The sequence below is a fragment of the Pelophylax lessonae genome (assembly GCF_965119305.1).
Source record: "Pelophylax lessonae genome assembly, chromosome: 11".
Lineage (NCBI taxonomy): Eukaryota > Metazoa > Chordata > Amphibia > Anura > Ranidae > Pelophylax > Pelophylax lessonae.
The window spans coordinates 9,020,050-9,035,902 of record NC_138778.1 but is presented as its reverse complement, the minus strand read 5'-3'; the positions used below and the strand labels follow the sequence as shown (position 1 = coordinate 9,035,902).

Here is a 15,853-nt window from a genome sequence, read left to right as displayed (position 1 = left end):
GGCTGGAGATGGAAGGAAGTTGGTGACAACATGTCTGTACTCTGTGGGTCACTGTCACAATAGGTACATGGGATGGCTGGAGATGGAAAGAAGTTGGTAGAGAGACTCTTTGGAGGAATGGTGGGAATCGCTCACTGTGTAATTTGCCTTTGTTCCTCTAGGTGTCCCGACAGGCCATAAACTTCCTGAAAATGGTACAGAATGAGCCGCTCTTTAATTTGAAATATTTGAATGAGACTCTGTACCAGCACACAAAGACCATGTGCGACATTGAACGCAACCGCGAGAAGCTGCGTCTCCTCGGGGAATATCTGATGACATGTCGCAGTGGAGCGGTTCAGGAACTGAGCGCCAGGTGAGCCACCAATGAGACACAAGGTGGGATAGGAGGCAGAAGGAGACCGGTCTCAACTGGGGCAGATGTACTGCCGGAAAGGGGGGGGGGGGCGGGTAACCCCACAAAAGATAAAGGATTAACTCTCATGATCCGAATATTCCCACACTGCCCCTTTCTGATTTATAACTACTTAATAATTGAAAGTGTCCAATCTGCCGCACTGAATATTGATAAAATTCTCATCGCACCCGTTCCTGGAATAGGCTCAGAAGTAGCCGGTGTTGCAATGGCTGCCAGCTGGAGACTGGAAACATTACAGATCAATGCATATATTTACACACCCCGGATCATCCACTATTGTCCAAAAGGTTTATTGAAGAATGATCACAAAGGACAAAGTGCAACGTTTCAGAGCCGAGCCATCACATGTCATCACATACCTGAATAAGGGGCCCTTCGCAGCGCTGAAACTCTGCACTTTGTCCTTTGTGATCATTCTTCAATAAACCTTTCGGATGATCCTGGATGATCCGTGGTGCGCTGGGGAATATATGCATTGATCTGCTGCACTGACATACTGCCCATATATAGTACATTAATTTACTGACACACTGCCGATATACTGTACACTGCTGTACTGACACACTGCCCATTTCCTGTACACTGCTGTACTGACACACTGCCCATATCGTGTACACTGCTGTACTGACATGCTGCTCATATATGGTACTTTGCTGTACTGACACTTCCTATATAACTGCTGTACTGACATGCTGCCCATATACTGTACACTGCTGTACTGACACGCTGCCCCTATACTGTACACTGCTGTACTGACACACTGCCCATATACTGTACACTGCTGTACTGACACACTGCCTATTTACTGTACACTACTGTACTGACACACTGCCCATATACTGTACACTGCTGTACTGACACACTGCCCATTTACTGTACACTGCTGTACTGACACACTGCCCATATACTGTACACTGCTGTACTGACACACTGCCCATATACTGTACACTGCTGTACTGACACGCTGCCCCTATACTGTACACTGCTGTACTGACACACTGCCCATATACTGTACACTGCTGTACTGACACGCTGCCCCTATACTGTACACTGCTGTACTGACACGCTGCCCATATACTGTACACTGCTGTACTGACACACTGCCCATATACTGTACACTGCTGTACTGACACGCTGCCCCTATACTGTACACTGCTGTACTGACACGCTGCCCATATACTGTACACTGCTGTACTGACACGCTGCCCATATACTGTACACTGCTGTACTGACACGCTGCCCATATACTGTACACTGCTGTACTGACACGCTGCTCATATACTGTACACTGCTGTACTGACACGCTGCTCATATACTGTACACTGCTGTACTGACACGCTGCTCATATATGGTACTTTGCTGTACTGACACTTCCTATATAACTGCTGTACTGACATGCTGCCCATATATTGTACATTAATGTACTGACACATTGCCGATATACTGTGCACTGCTGTACTGACACGCTGCCCATATACTGTACACTGCTGTACTGACACGCTGCCCATATACTGTACACTGCTGTACTGACACGCTGCCCATATACTGTACACTGCTGTACTGACACACTGCCCATATACTGTACACTGCTGTACTGACACGCTGCCCATATACTGTACACTGCTGTACTGACACATTGCCGATATACTGTGCACTGCTGTACTGACACGCTGCCCATATACTGTACACTGCTGTACTGACACGCTGCCCATATACTGTACACTGCTGTACTGACATGCTGCCCATATACTGTACACTGCTGTACTGACACACTGCCCATATACTGTACACTGCTGTACTGACACATTGCCGATATACTGTGCACTGCTGTACTGACACATTGCCCATTTACTGTACACTGCTGTACTGACACGCTGCCCATATACTGTACACTGCTGTACTGACACGCTGCCCATTTCCTGTACACTGCTGTACTGACACGCTGCCCATTTCCTGTACACTGCTGTACTGACACACTGCCCATATACTGTACACTGCTGTACTGACACACTGCCGATATACTGTACACTGCTGTACTGACACACTGCCCATATACTGTACACTGCTGTACTGACACACTGCCCATATACTGTACACTGCTGTACTGACACACTGCCGATATACTGTACACTGCTGTACTGACACACTGCCCATATACTGTACACTGCTGTACTGACACATTGCCGATATACTGTGCACTGCTGTACTGACACATTGCCCATTTACTGTACACTGCTGTACTGACACGCTGCCCATATACTGTACACTGCTGTACTGACACACTGCCCATATACTGTACACTGCTGTACTGACACACTGCCCATATACTGTACACTGTTGTACTGACACGCTGCCCCTATACTGTACACTGCTGTACTGACACACTGCCCATATACTGTACACTGTTGTACTGACACGCTGCCCCTATACTGTACACTGCTGTACTGACACACTGCCCATATACTGTACACTGCTGTACTGACACACTGCCCATATACTGTACACTGCTGTACTGACACACTGCCCATATACTGTGCACTGCTGTACTGACATACTGCCCATATACTGTACACTGCTGTACTGACACGCTGCCCATATACTGTACACTGCTGTACTGACATGCTGCCCATATACTGTACACTGCTGTACTGACACATTGCCGATATACTGTGCACTGCTGTACTGACACGCTGCCCATATACTGTACACTGCTGTACTGACACACTGCCCATATACTGTACACTGCTGTACTGACACATTGCCGATATACTGTGCACTGCTGTACTGACACGCTGCCCATATACTGTACACTGCTGTACTGACACATTGCCGATATACTGTGCACTGCTGTACTGACACGCTGCCCATATACTGTACACTGCTGTACTGACACATTGCCGATATACTGTGCACTGCTGTACTGACACATTGCCCATTTACTGTACACTGCTGTACTGACACACTGCCCATATACTGTACACTGCTGTACTGACACGCTGCCCATTTCCTGTACACTGCTGTACTGACACGCTGCCCATTTCCTGTACACTGCTGTACTGACACACTGCCCATATACTGTACACTGCTGTACTGACACACTGCCCATATACTGTACACTGCTGTACTGACACACTGCCCATATACTGTACACTGCTGTACTGACACACTGCCCATATACTGTACACTGCTGTACTGACACGCTGCCCATTTCCTGTACACAGAGATGTATAGTAACGAAGTAGAACTACTTAAGTACTGTACTTAAGTACCGAAATGCGGTATCTCTACTTTCCTAGAGTAGAATTTTTTTCTCCTACTTCTACTTTTTACTTCACTACATTTTTTCGATGATTTCGATACTTCTACTCAAGTATTTTTTTTTTGTGCTGCATAGTTACTCGTTACTTTTAAAAAAATTACCACTGCCAGAACAGTAGATGGCAGGTTGCATAAAGCTCAAAAAAATGTGTATAATGTAATTTGTAAATCAGCGCATACGAAAATAAAGGCTGTGTATAATAAAAGCTGCTATACCAAATCTTTCCAATAAAAAGAAAATATGAAACAAACAAATAAATGGTGCTACAGCGCTTAAAGTGCATTAAGAAACTACTAACAAACACAGGTTAATCATTTGAATAAATCATTTGAAATAATAAAAAACAATATGATGTTCAAACTTTTGACTTCTTTCTTTAATAACTACATAACACAGTACTTGTACTTCTACTTTCAATACTTGAGTAGAAATTTTTTTTCAAAACTACTGGTACTTTTTACTTTTAGTACTTGAGTAGCAATTTTTTTGAAAAAACTACTTGCAATACTTAAGTAAAAAAAATGTTGAATACTTTAGTACTTCTACTTAAGTAACTTTTTCTGCGAGCACTTCCACTTCTACTCAAGTCACTTTTTGATCGAGCACTTGTACTTTTACTCAAGTAGAAATTTCGAGTACTTTATACAAGTCTGACTGTACACTGCTGTACTGACACACTGCCCATATACTGTACACTGCTGTACTGACACGCTGCCCATATACTGTACACTGCTGTACTGACACGCTGCCCATATACTGTACACTGCTGTACTGACACGCTGCCCATTTACTGTACACTGCTGTACTGACACACTGCCCATATACTGTACACTGCTGTACTGACACACTGCCCATATACTGTACACTGCTGTACTGACACACTGCCCATTTACTGTACACTGCTGTACTGACATTGCCCGGTGTAAGGCACACCGCTGCACTGACACTGCTCATATACTGTGCAATAATTGGTAGGGATATCGGGAATGTGCAGTAATAAGTAGTGATGGGTATGGGTGGTTATGAGAAATGTGCAGTAATAGGTAGGTAGGGGAGGAGTATGGGGAATGTTCATCATTATTATATAGATATGGGTGGGGGAGGGGTAATTTTACAATAATGGGTATTATGGGTGACAGACGGGTATGGTGGAATGTACATGGCGGGGGTAGGGGGTTTCTGTTGCAAGCATTATGGGAGGCAAGGTGCTCTGATGCAAAACAGCCATTTAGTTTAGTGCCATTATGCAGACCTATGGGCTATAAATTGCAGACATTTTATTGGCCAGCTTCCCTCTAGGAGGTGCTAGAGATATGTCTAACATTCATTTTTCCCTTTCTTCATTTACTTTTTTTTTTTTTTTTCATAGTTTGGATCAACGCAACTACCTTCTGGACTGTGCTCACACATACAGCCTGCGGGACCTTAGACAGGTGCAGTGTGGAAAATTTGTCTTGTCTTAGGAATAACTGCCCGGATGTTGTCGGGATCACATTTTTATATCGCAGATTTAGAGTGGTGGGAAACTTTATCTCAAGCTTGCCCACTCAATGCAAATATTTGGGATTTAAAGAGGTTGTAAAGGTGAGAGGTTTTTTACCTTCATGCTTTCTATGCATGAAGGTAAAAAAACCTTCTAGGCGCAGCTCCTCCTCCCTGCCCCCCCCTTATAATTACCTGAGCCCCATCTCGACCCAGCGATGTGCATGAGAGCAATGGCTCTCCCAGGTCACTCTCTCCTCATTGGCTCACACAGCAGTGGGAGCCATTAGCTCAAAAAGTAAAAATCGCACAGGTGATCAAATACCACCAAAAGAAAGCTCTATTTGTGGGGAAAAAAAGGAAATAAATTTAATTTGGGTACAGCGTCGCACGACCGCGCAATTGTCCGTTAAAGTAACGCAGTGCCAAATCGCAAAATATAGCCTGGTCAGAAAGGGGGTAAAATCTTCCGGTCTTAAAGCTGTTAAAAATACGCTCATTGAGAATTTTTTTGTCAAAGACATGTAGCTAAATACATTTTGGCCTAAATATATGACAAAAATTGAATATATTGGATATTTTTTAACTGTCAAAGTAGAAAATGTCAATTTTTACGCAAAATCTTTGCTGGTTTTTTATTAATATCGCAAAAAATGAAATGCGCAGAGGTGATCAAATACCACCAAAAGAAAGCTCTGTTTGTGGGGAAAAAAGGATGTAAATTTCGTTTGGGTACAGCGTTGCATGACCGCGCAATTGTCAGTTAAACTCGCACAGTGCCAAGTTGAACAAAGTGGCCTGGACGTTAAGCAGGAAAATTCCACACATGTGAGGTATCGCCGCGATCGTTAGAGCGAGAGCAATAATTTGATCCCTAGACCTCCTCTGTAACTCTAAACTTGTAACCTGTAGAAATTTGTAAAGCGTCGCCTATGGAGATTTTTACGTACCAATGTTTGTCGCCATTCCACTAGCGTGCGCAATTTTGAAGCATGACATGTTGGGTATCTATTTACTCGGCGTAACATTATCTTTCACAATATAGAAAAATTTATAACAATACAAGCTGCGCTGAGAAATGATCAATAAAAAAATACAAATGAATAGATGAACAAATAAAGTGTAAAATGATCACAGAGTATTAAATGACCAATCTATAAAAACTTGATTAGTAAAAAATTTATATAATGATAATGAAACAACCACATATAATGTGGCTAAAAAAAAGTCCCAAATTGTGAATAGGGAATGAATTGAATAAGTGAAAATATTAAATAATAGTTCTTGAGCGCATAACAGACACACGTGATATAGTGTCCTCCACCGCCTGTGCACCTATCCACCACTGCATGCAAGTCTGCTTACCAGATGACACAGGTAATGGAATCAAACAACCAATTGGAGAAGGACCAAGGTACACCGGTATTCCCACAACCCTACAGACCATCCAAAAGAATGGAGGAGACAGGAGGAACCTCGGGATGAAACCATTACAAGGGGGGAGGCAGTGTAATTCAACTGTATAAACACCGCTCGTCCCACACTCAGGAAGCCAGTGATCGCCAAACAGCAGCCATAGAAAAGAATAATAGAGGCTCCATAGTGTAAAAAAAAAACCTTAAAACGTTTATTAACCTCCCTGGCGGTATTCCCGAGTGTGGCTCAGGGTGAAATTTTAGTGCCATTAGCGGTAACCCAGAGCCACACTCGGGGTACCGCCAGGGAGCATCACTGGATCCTTGTAGAGGGGTTACTAACCTTGTCCCCGGGATCCCGCGATGGGTCCCTTCGGCATACGGCGGCCGGATCTTCCGCCCGGTGCTTGAGAGCCCCGGCTACCGTCTCCTGCGACGTGACGCTTGCAGGGGGGGTGGAACCGGCGGCAAATTTGAAAAGTAAAAAACACAAACATACTGATTTCATTACAAAATAAAATAAATTGATATTCGTTTTCTCCCCAGTACCCTTTCCTGTATGTATGTGTGTGTATGTATGTATATATATATATATATATATAATAAAATGTGTGTATATGTATGTGTGTGTGTGTGTGTGTGTGTGTGTGTGTGTGTGTGTGTGTGTGTGTGTGTGTATGTATATGTAATATATATATATATATATATATATATATATATATATATATATATACACACATATACTTTAACTTATTTATTATATTATAATTTTTGGTTTTGTGTTTCAAACTTTATCATACCCGAGATGTTATAAAGAAGAACGCACAGTAAAAAAAAAAATCATATGTAAATAGTTGGTTTGGGCTGCTCATTCTTAAGAATTACATGCAAAATAATTGTACCGCTTTCAGCACCTGAAATCGGAAACAATCATACCGCCAGGGAGGTTAAAGATTAAAAGTACACTTATGGCACTTTTCCACTGCAAGTACCGGCTTGTGCTGGCTCGGCTCTACTCGGCCCTGCTTGCTTTTCCACTGCTGGTACCGCATGGTATAGTGTCGGAACGGTTCGGTACGGTACGGTATAGGTTTGCTTTTCCACTAAGGTAGTACTAAAGTTAAGTGGGTGGGATAACAACGGGGTGGGTGTGATTCTCTGACCAATCAGTGGCTAGTAGTGACTGCATGCAAAGGATTGTGGGATATGGTACCAGTTTGGTACCTGTTGGAACCACAATCGAGTAGGTACTGTTTTTTCAGAGCCGTACCGTACGGTTCCATGCAGTGGAAAAGCAAACCTATACCGTACCGAACCGTTCCGACCCTATACCATGCGGTACCAGCAGTGGAAAAGCACAAAAGCGTGCCGAACTGGTACGGTTCCATGCAGTGGAAAAGCGCCATTACAATGTGTAAATGAAATTGCGTTAAAATGGAAATAAGCTGTCCGGCTTGCCGCTCTGCTCATCCTTACGGGTAGCTCAGTTGACGTCAGCACGTCACGCCCCGACGCGTTTCATCATATATGACGTCTTCCTGGGGTTTGCCATTTACATTATAGAAGAAAATTGGGCTAACTTTACTGTTTTCTTATTTTTTAATTTAAAAAAGTGCATTTTTTTTTGTAAGATTGCTGCGCAAATACGGTGTGATAAATAAAATATTGCAACGATCTCCATTTTATTCTCTAGGGTCTCTGCTAAAAAAAATAAAAAAAAAAAATATATATATATATATATATATATATATATATATATATATATATATATATATATATATATATATATATATATATATATATGATGTTTGGGGGTTCTAAGTAATTTTCTAGCAAAAAAAAAAAAAGTGTCAGAAATGGGTTTGGTCCAGAAGTAGTTAAAGCTCTGTATAATAGATATCTGCTATGCAAGTGCAATATTTTTGTAGATGTTGTAATGCAGTCTCAATATATCTCCGGCAGATGTTGTAATGTGTCTCTCCTACAGATCGCTGATGGGGTGTTTGAACCTTTTCTTCAGTCTGCTGTGGAGTTTGCCTGCAGTCACGTCTTTCAGTGTGATCTCTGCAGTCAGAGAGGATTCATCTGCCAGATATGTAACAGCAATGAGATCATCTACCCCTTCCAGTTTGACACAACCAGCAGGTGAGACATCGAAAATTCCACATTCCTCTGTGTGGTATTTTGCAAAGCGTTGCGCAAACTGTTGTTGGAGCTATATAAATGCTTTATAATTATAATAATATTATTATTTGGTACACCTAGATACTGCTCATCTTTCCACCATGGGCTCAGTTCAAACAGAAATGATGCCAGTAACTAAAACCCTTTTCATAAATCATGGGATTGTGTGATTCATAAATGATGATTGTGTTTTGGGGTAGAGTGATTTAAAGTGGAGTTCCACCTTCCCCTCCACCCCCTCCAAAAATTAAAAGTCAGCAGCTACACTTACTGTACACACAGTGTACACACAGTGTACACATACTGTACACACACTACACATACTGTAGCTGATGACTTTTAATATTAGGACACTTACCTGTCCTGGAGTCCAGCGATGTCGGCACCGCAGCCTATGTTTCCATCGGCTGTTGGGTGCTGCCGCCGCCATTGCCGGTAAGGGAACCCGGCAGTGAAGCCTTGCAGCTTCACGGGCGGGTCCCTAATGCGCATGCACAAAGCGCGCTGTGCATTCCTAAATCCTCCGGGGACGGGAAAGAAGAGTGGGCCAAACTTCAGAGGGATGGGGCCGCGGCGCCATATCCCGGAAGTGTGGAAGGGTACCTGTCAAAAACAGGTACCCGTTCCTCCCCTGAAAGGTGCCAAATGTGGCACCGGAGGGGGAAGCAAAAGAGCAGAAGTTCCACTTTTGGGTTGAACTCCGCTTTAACCACTTCCAGCCCAAGGATGTCATATGACGCCCTGGACTTTTAGTGGAGATATGTGAATGATGGGTGCAGCTGCCGGCATCATTCAGATATCTTTTGCAAGCCAGAAATTCCCTTCACCATAAGAACAATCATAGCAACAGTTGAGCTCCTGTTGCCCTCCGGTGTTTCTACTGGGCTCTCCCGTGCGATCTGGGAGCTGGAGAAGGAATCCACCGTCAGCAAAAGTTCACCATAGAGAATACCAAGGACCAGATGGTCCCCGGCAGTTTTTTTTGACTCTCGGAGCCCCGGGAGTGACGTTAAGACGTCACATCCGGCCTGGCAGTTGTAAATACTGCCGTGGACTTGGCTGGAAAGGCCCGAGATGGTCTTTTTTTTTTTTTTTTCCTCAGGTTTTATAGACCCCATATCTCGCCATAAAGAGGACCTGTCATGCCAAATTCCAATTATAAGGGATGTTTACATTCCTTGTTGTTATAAAAAAAAATGTAAAAGACAAGTATAAAAAAAAAATGTTATTGTTTAGGTTTATACTTTTCTTTTACGTGTGTGAAAAATTGCTGCGCAAGTACTGTGTCACATAAAAATTTGGAATGACCGCCATTTTATTCCCTAGGGTCTCTGCTAAAAAATATATATATATATATATATATATATATATATATATATATATATATATATAATGTTTGGGGGTTCTGAGTCATTTTCTAGCAAAAAAAATATTTTTATTGTAGGAGAGGAGTGCCAAAATAGGCCCGGTATGGAAGTGGTTAATTACATCATCCCTGACGGCAGCTTCTAATTCAACAACTAGATCAACCTTTCTCAGAGGAACCCCTTGAAGTAAATTTCTGGTCTTGGGGAACCCCTGCTAAATAATAAAAATCTACAACTCATGACACATTAGTGTGACAGTCCTCCTTACTCTTGTCATCATTGGGAAGAATTACCCCCCTTACAGATGGCTAAACGGAACAATGGTGTCATTGGGAACTTATCTGAGAGGCAACAATTGCCCATTGCTCAAGGAACCCCTAGCAACCTCAGAAGGAACCCTAGTGTTCCACTGAACCCTGGTTGAGAAACCCTGAACTAGATCTTTACAATTCTGCTGCCAGGTCTTGTGTCCCTGGACAGGTTGTAATTCTCTTTGTCATCCACTAGATGGCAGAATCTGAGTCTTGTTTCTTCTCTTTTAGGTGTCCTGAATGTAAAGCAGTTTTCCATATTCCATGTAAGGCTCGGCAGACACAGTGCCCGCGTTGCCTACGGAGAAGAAGGTACCAGAACCAGGGGGTGAAGTTGTGAGGCACCTTTGAATTTTGCTCACTTTCCTGCAGTGTGGAAGATATGGTTGCTGCTGCCCGTCACTTTATTGCTGTATATAGACTGTATATTCCTTATATGTATGTAGTGTACAGACTCTGCAACGAGGGAAGTGAAGGATAAGGTCCATTAAAGCCTAATCGGATGGAGTGGATCCTTGCTCTCCATGGCTATGACTTGCAAGAAACGCTCCAATATACCTACAGATACTAACTGCCTGGACAAGTCTCTCTGTGCGTCCGGTCCCTACATGTTAATCCACAGTCTTCCACCTCTCACCGCTTACTCCATGTCACAGGTAGGAGAGCTGTCTGCCATCAGAGCCTCAGCCAGGCAGCACTCTCCTCCTTCCTCGCTCACACGAGAACTGTCTGCCATCAGAGCAACAGGCAAGATACCCCTCCTCCTCACCAGTATGAGAACTTCCACCATCGAAACCTCTGCCAGGCTGAACACCCCCCCCCCCTCCCTTCTAATACAAGAAATGTCCGGCTTCAGATCTTCAGCAAGATATGAAACCCCCTTCCTAACTGTTATGACAGCTGTCCAACATTGAAGCCTTGGCCAGGAAGGACACTCAAATCTTAGGTAATAGAACTGTTTGTCTTCAGAGTCTCAGCTAGGCAGGACCCCCCCCCCCCCTCCTTCCTCACTAATACGAGAACTGTCCGCCATCGGAGCCTCTGTGAGGCAGGACTCCCCCCCCTCTTCCGAACTGATATGACAGCTGTCCACCATTAAAGCCTTGGCCAGGAAAGACACCCACTTCCTAAGAAGTAATAGAACTATCTGTCAGAGTCTCAGCCAGGCAGGACCCCCCTCCTTCCTCACTAATACGAGAACTATCTGCCGTCGGAGCCTCTGTGAGGTAGGACACCCCCCCTCTTCCGAACTAATATGACAGCTGTCCATCATTGAAGCCTTGGCCAGGAAGGACACCCACTTCCTAAGTAATAGGGGAACTATTTGTCTTCAGAGTCTCAGCCAGGCAGGACCCCCCCCTCCTTCCTCACAAATACGAGAACTGTCCGCCATCAGAGCCTCTGTGAGGCAGGACCCCCCCTCCGAACTAATATGACAGCTGTCCGCCATTGAAGCCTTGGCCAGGAAGGACACCCACTTCCTAAGAAGTAATAGAACTATCTGTCAGAGTCTCAGCCAGGCTGGGCACCACCTTCCTCACGAATATGAGAGCTGTCCACTATTGGAGCCTCGGCCAAGGAGGACACCCCCTTCCCAACTATTGAATTGTCATCTTTTATCGGAACCTCAGCCAGGCAGGACACCCCCTTTCTAACTAAGATGAGAACTGTCCACCATTGAAGCCTTGGCCAGGAAGGACACCCACTTCCTAAGTAATAGAACTATTTGTCTTCAGAGTCTCAGCCAGGCAGGACCCCCCCCCCCTTCTTCCTCACTAATACGAGAACTGTCCGCCTTGGGAGCCTCTGTGAGGCAGGACCCCCCTCTTCAGAATGAAAATGACAGCTGTCCACCATTGAAGCCTTGGCCAGGAATGACACCCCTTTCCTAAGAAGTAATAGAACTATCTGTCAGAGTCTCAGCCAGGCTGGGCACCACCTTCCTCACGAATATGAGAGCTGTCAACTATTGGAGACTTGGCCAAGGAGGAAACCCCCTTCCTAACTATTAATTGAATTGTCATCTATTATCGGAACCTCAGCCAGGCAGGACACCCCCTTTCTAACTAATATCACAACTGTCCACCATCTGAGCCTCGGCTAGACAGGACACCCACCCCCCTTCCTCACTAATCCTGATGTATCATGAAGAGTTACTCTTTATTATTTTTATGCAAATATGAAGTTTACAACTTGTAATATTTTTCTAGTTTTCATCTTCTTTTTAATGAATCATGTGCCTTTCTGACAATGAACAGTAGTGAGTAGCAGCCAAGCATCCTGGGAGATAGAGGAGGACAGAGCCGGGCACATTATGTGTCTGTTTGTCTTCTGAGTAGATTGAGTGAAGTGCGCTCATAGTGTGGATGACTCCTGATTTGGACAGCAAGGCAAAATAGCAACATTACCACTTCACCCAATCACTGTAGGAAGAGCCAGTCCTTAGTTTTGGGCTTATAGTTCAGGGAAATCTGGATGCTGACAGTTTGGCCTATACAGCTTCTCTAGGCAATTCCTCCGTTTTCTTCAACAGATTGTGGTGCGTGAAAAATCATCTATTTTTAAAGGAAACTTTCCATTTGGTGAAGAAAATCACTCTATTCTAAAGTGGGCGTAATCAATTATTTTCAGTGGAGGGAAGCTGATAATGACACTTTCCTCAAAGCATCTTTTTATTTTGTTTTCACTGTTTACTACAACTTTTGACATCCCATTCAAAATCCTATGAAGAAGAAGCTAAAGTGCCACAATTTTTGCTGATCTATATAAATACCTAATCACTTTCCACAACTCCTCCAGCAGCCAATTTATATAAATACCTAATCATGGTCCACAACTTCTCCAGGAGCCAATCCATAAATACCTAATCATGGTCCACAACTCCTCCAGCAGCCAATCTATATAAATACCTAATCATGGTCCACAACCCATGCCAGCAGCCAATCTATATGAATACCTATTTATGGTCCACAACTCCTCCAGCAGCCAATCTATATAAATAACTAATCATGGTCCACAACTTCTCCAGGAGCCAATCCACAAATATCTAATCATGGTCCACAACTTCTCTAGGAACCAATCTTTATAAATACCTAATCATGGTCCACAACTTCTCTAGGAGCCAATCTATATAAATACCTAATCATGGTCCACAACTCCTCCAGCAGCCAATCTTTATAAATACCTAATCATGGTCCACAACTCCTCCAGCAGCCAATCTATATAAATACCTAATCATGGTCCACAACTTCTCCAGGAGCCAATCTATAAATACCTAATCAGGGTCCACAACCCTTGCCAGCAGCCAGTCTATATAAATACCTATTTATGGTCCACAACCCTTGCCAGCAGCCAATCTATCTAAATAACGAATCATGGTCCACAACCCTTGCCAGCATCCAATCTATATAAATACCTAATCATTGTTCACAACTTCTCCAGCAGCCAATCTATATAAATACCTAATCATGGTCCACAACCCGTGCCAGCAGCCAATCTATATAAATAGCGAATCATGGTCCACAACCCTTGCCAGCAGCCAATCTATATCAATACCCCATCATATCCCATGACTTTTCCAGCAGCCAATCTTTTTAAATACCCCAATCATGTCCCACGATTAAACAGCAGCCTATCCATATTAATGCTCTTTTATGCCCCATGAGTCCTTCAGTAGCCAGCCTTTAGAAATACCAGTCATGTCCTATGACTCCTCAAGCAACCAATCTTTATAAATACCAATCACATCCTATGACTCCTCTAGAAATCAATACCAACCATGTCCCCCGACCTATCCAGCAGCCAATCTATTTAAATACTACATCTTGTCCCATGACTCCTCCTGCAACCACTCTTCATATCTACCTCATGTTTCATGAGGCTTTTAGCAACCAACCTTTTATAAAAGACCCATCATGTTCCATGACTCCTCCAGTAGTCAAACGTAGGGCCTCATGCACAAATTGAGAGCATGAGGCAGCTGTAGCATAAAACCACCCATAGTAGTAAATGTCTGAATGCTAGCTGTTCGTGGGTATACACCAAGCTTGCAAAGGCATGGCTGTTGCATGTTCTGGGATTTGAGTTTATGCTATGAACAGCATATACCCATGTACAGATAGCATTCAGCCATTCATTACTAGGGGCAGCTATAAACTGCACGCCCATAATTTATGTGAGAAACCTAAAAGTGTCCTTGTGCATGAGGCTCAATAAAAATACCCCATCATAGCTCATGATTTATTCAGCAGCCAGTCTTTATAAATACTGCATCATGTCCTATGACTCTTCCAACAGCCAATCTTTATAAATAAGCCATCATGTCCCATGACTTTTCCAACAGCCAATCTTTATAAATACTGCATCATGTCCCATGACTCTTCCAACAGCCAATCTTTATAACTAAGCCATAGTCTCCCATGACTCTTCCAACAGCCAGTCTATAAATACCCCATCATGCCCCATGACACTTCCAACAGCCAGTCTTTATAAATACTCCATTGTGTTCCATGACTCTTCCAACAGCCAGTCTTTATAAATACTCCATTGTGTTCCATGACTCTTCCAACGGCCGGTCTTTACAAATTCTCCATGTCCCATGACTCTTCCAACAGCCAATCTATATAAATACCCCATTGTGTTCCATGACTCTTCCACAAGTCAATCCATATAAATACCCCATTGTGTTCCATGACTCTTCCAACAGTCAATCCATATAAATACTCCATTGTGTTCCATGACTCTTCCAACAGCCAGTCTTTATAAATACTCCATCATGTTCCATGACTCTTCCAACAGCCAGTCTTTATAAATACTCCATCATGTTCCATGACTCTTCCAACAGCCAATCTATATAAATACCCCATTGTGTTCCATGACTCTTCCAACAGCCAGTCTTTATAAATACTCCATCGTGTTCCATGACTCTTCCAACAGCCGATCTACATATATAGTATACTCCATTGTGTTCCATGACTCTTCCACAAGTCAATCCATATAAATACTCCATTGTGTTCCATGACTCTTCAACAGTCAATCCATATAAATACTCCATTGTGTTCCATGACTCTTCCAACAGCCAGTCTTTATAAATACTCCATCATGTTCCATGACTCTTCCAACAGCCAATCTATATAAATACCCCATTGTGTTCCATGACTCCTCCAACAGCCAATGTATATAGTATACCCCATTGTGTTCCATGACTCTTCCAACAGCCAGTCTTTATAAATACTCCATTGTGTTCCATGACTCCTCCAACAGCCAATGTATATAGTATACCCCATTGTGTTCCATGACTCTTCCAACAGCCAGTCTTTATAAATACTCCATTGTGTTCCATGACTCTTCCTGCTGTG

General features: G+C 43.3%; 1 protein-coding gene and 1 long non-coding RNA gene across 4 annotated transcripts in view; one reads left to right on the top strand and one right to left on the bottom strand.

Annotated features, from left to right (window-relative positions):
• Window positions 1–10,994, top strand: part of PLEKHM1 (pleckstrin homology and RUN domain containing M1) — a gene marked incomplete at its 5' end in the record, with an annotated part of 45,069 nt that extends 34,075 nt beyond the window's left edge. The window contains 4 exons of the mRNA XM_082271560.1: window positions 162–355; window positions 5,107–5,170; window positions 8,622–8,779; window positions 10,728–10,994. Of these exons, the coding sequence (XP_082127686.1) occupies window positions 162–355; window positions 5,107–5,170; window positions 8,622–8,779; window positions 10,728–10,836 (525 nt within the window). The 3' untranslated portion in view covers window positions 10,837–10,994. The remainder of the gene's footprint in view (window positions 1–161; window positions 356–5,106; window positions 5,171–8,621; window positions 8,780–10,727) is intronic.
• A 2,254-nt stretch (window positions 10,995–13,248) lies between these two features.
• LOC309566415 lies at window positions 13,249–14,071 on the bottom strand. 3 transcript variants are annotated; one of them, XR_014225875.1, is made up of 4 exons: window positions 13,789–14,071; window positions 13,589–13,743; window positions 13,360–13,498; window positions 13,249–13,315 (listed from the first exon to the last, which is right to left on the bottom strand). It is a non-coding gene; the product is annotated as an uncharacterized lncRNA (long non-coding RNA). The 3 variants fall into 3 exon arrangements; XR_014225876.1 differs by having other exon boundaries at window positions 13,836–14,071; XR_014225877.1 differs by having other exon boundaries at window positions 13,883–14,071.
• Between the last annotated feature and the right edge of the window lie 1,782 nt (window positions 14,072–15,853).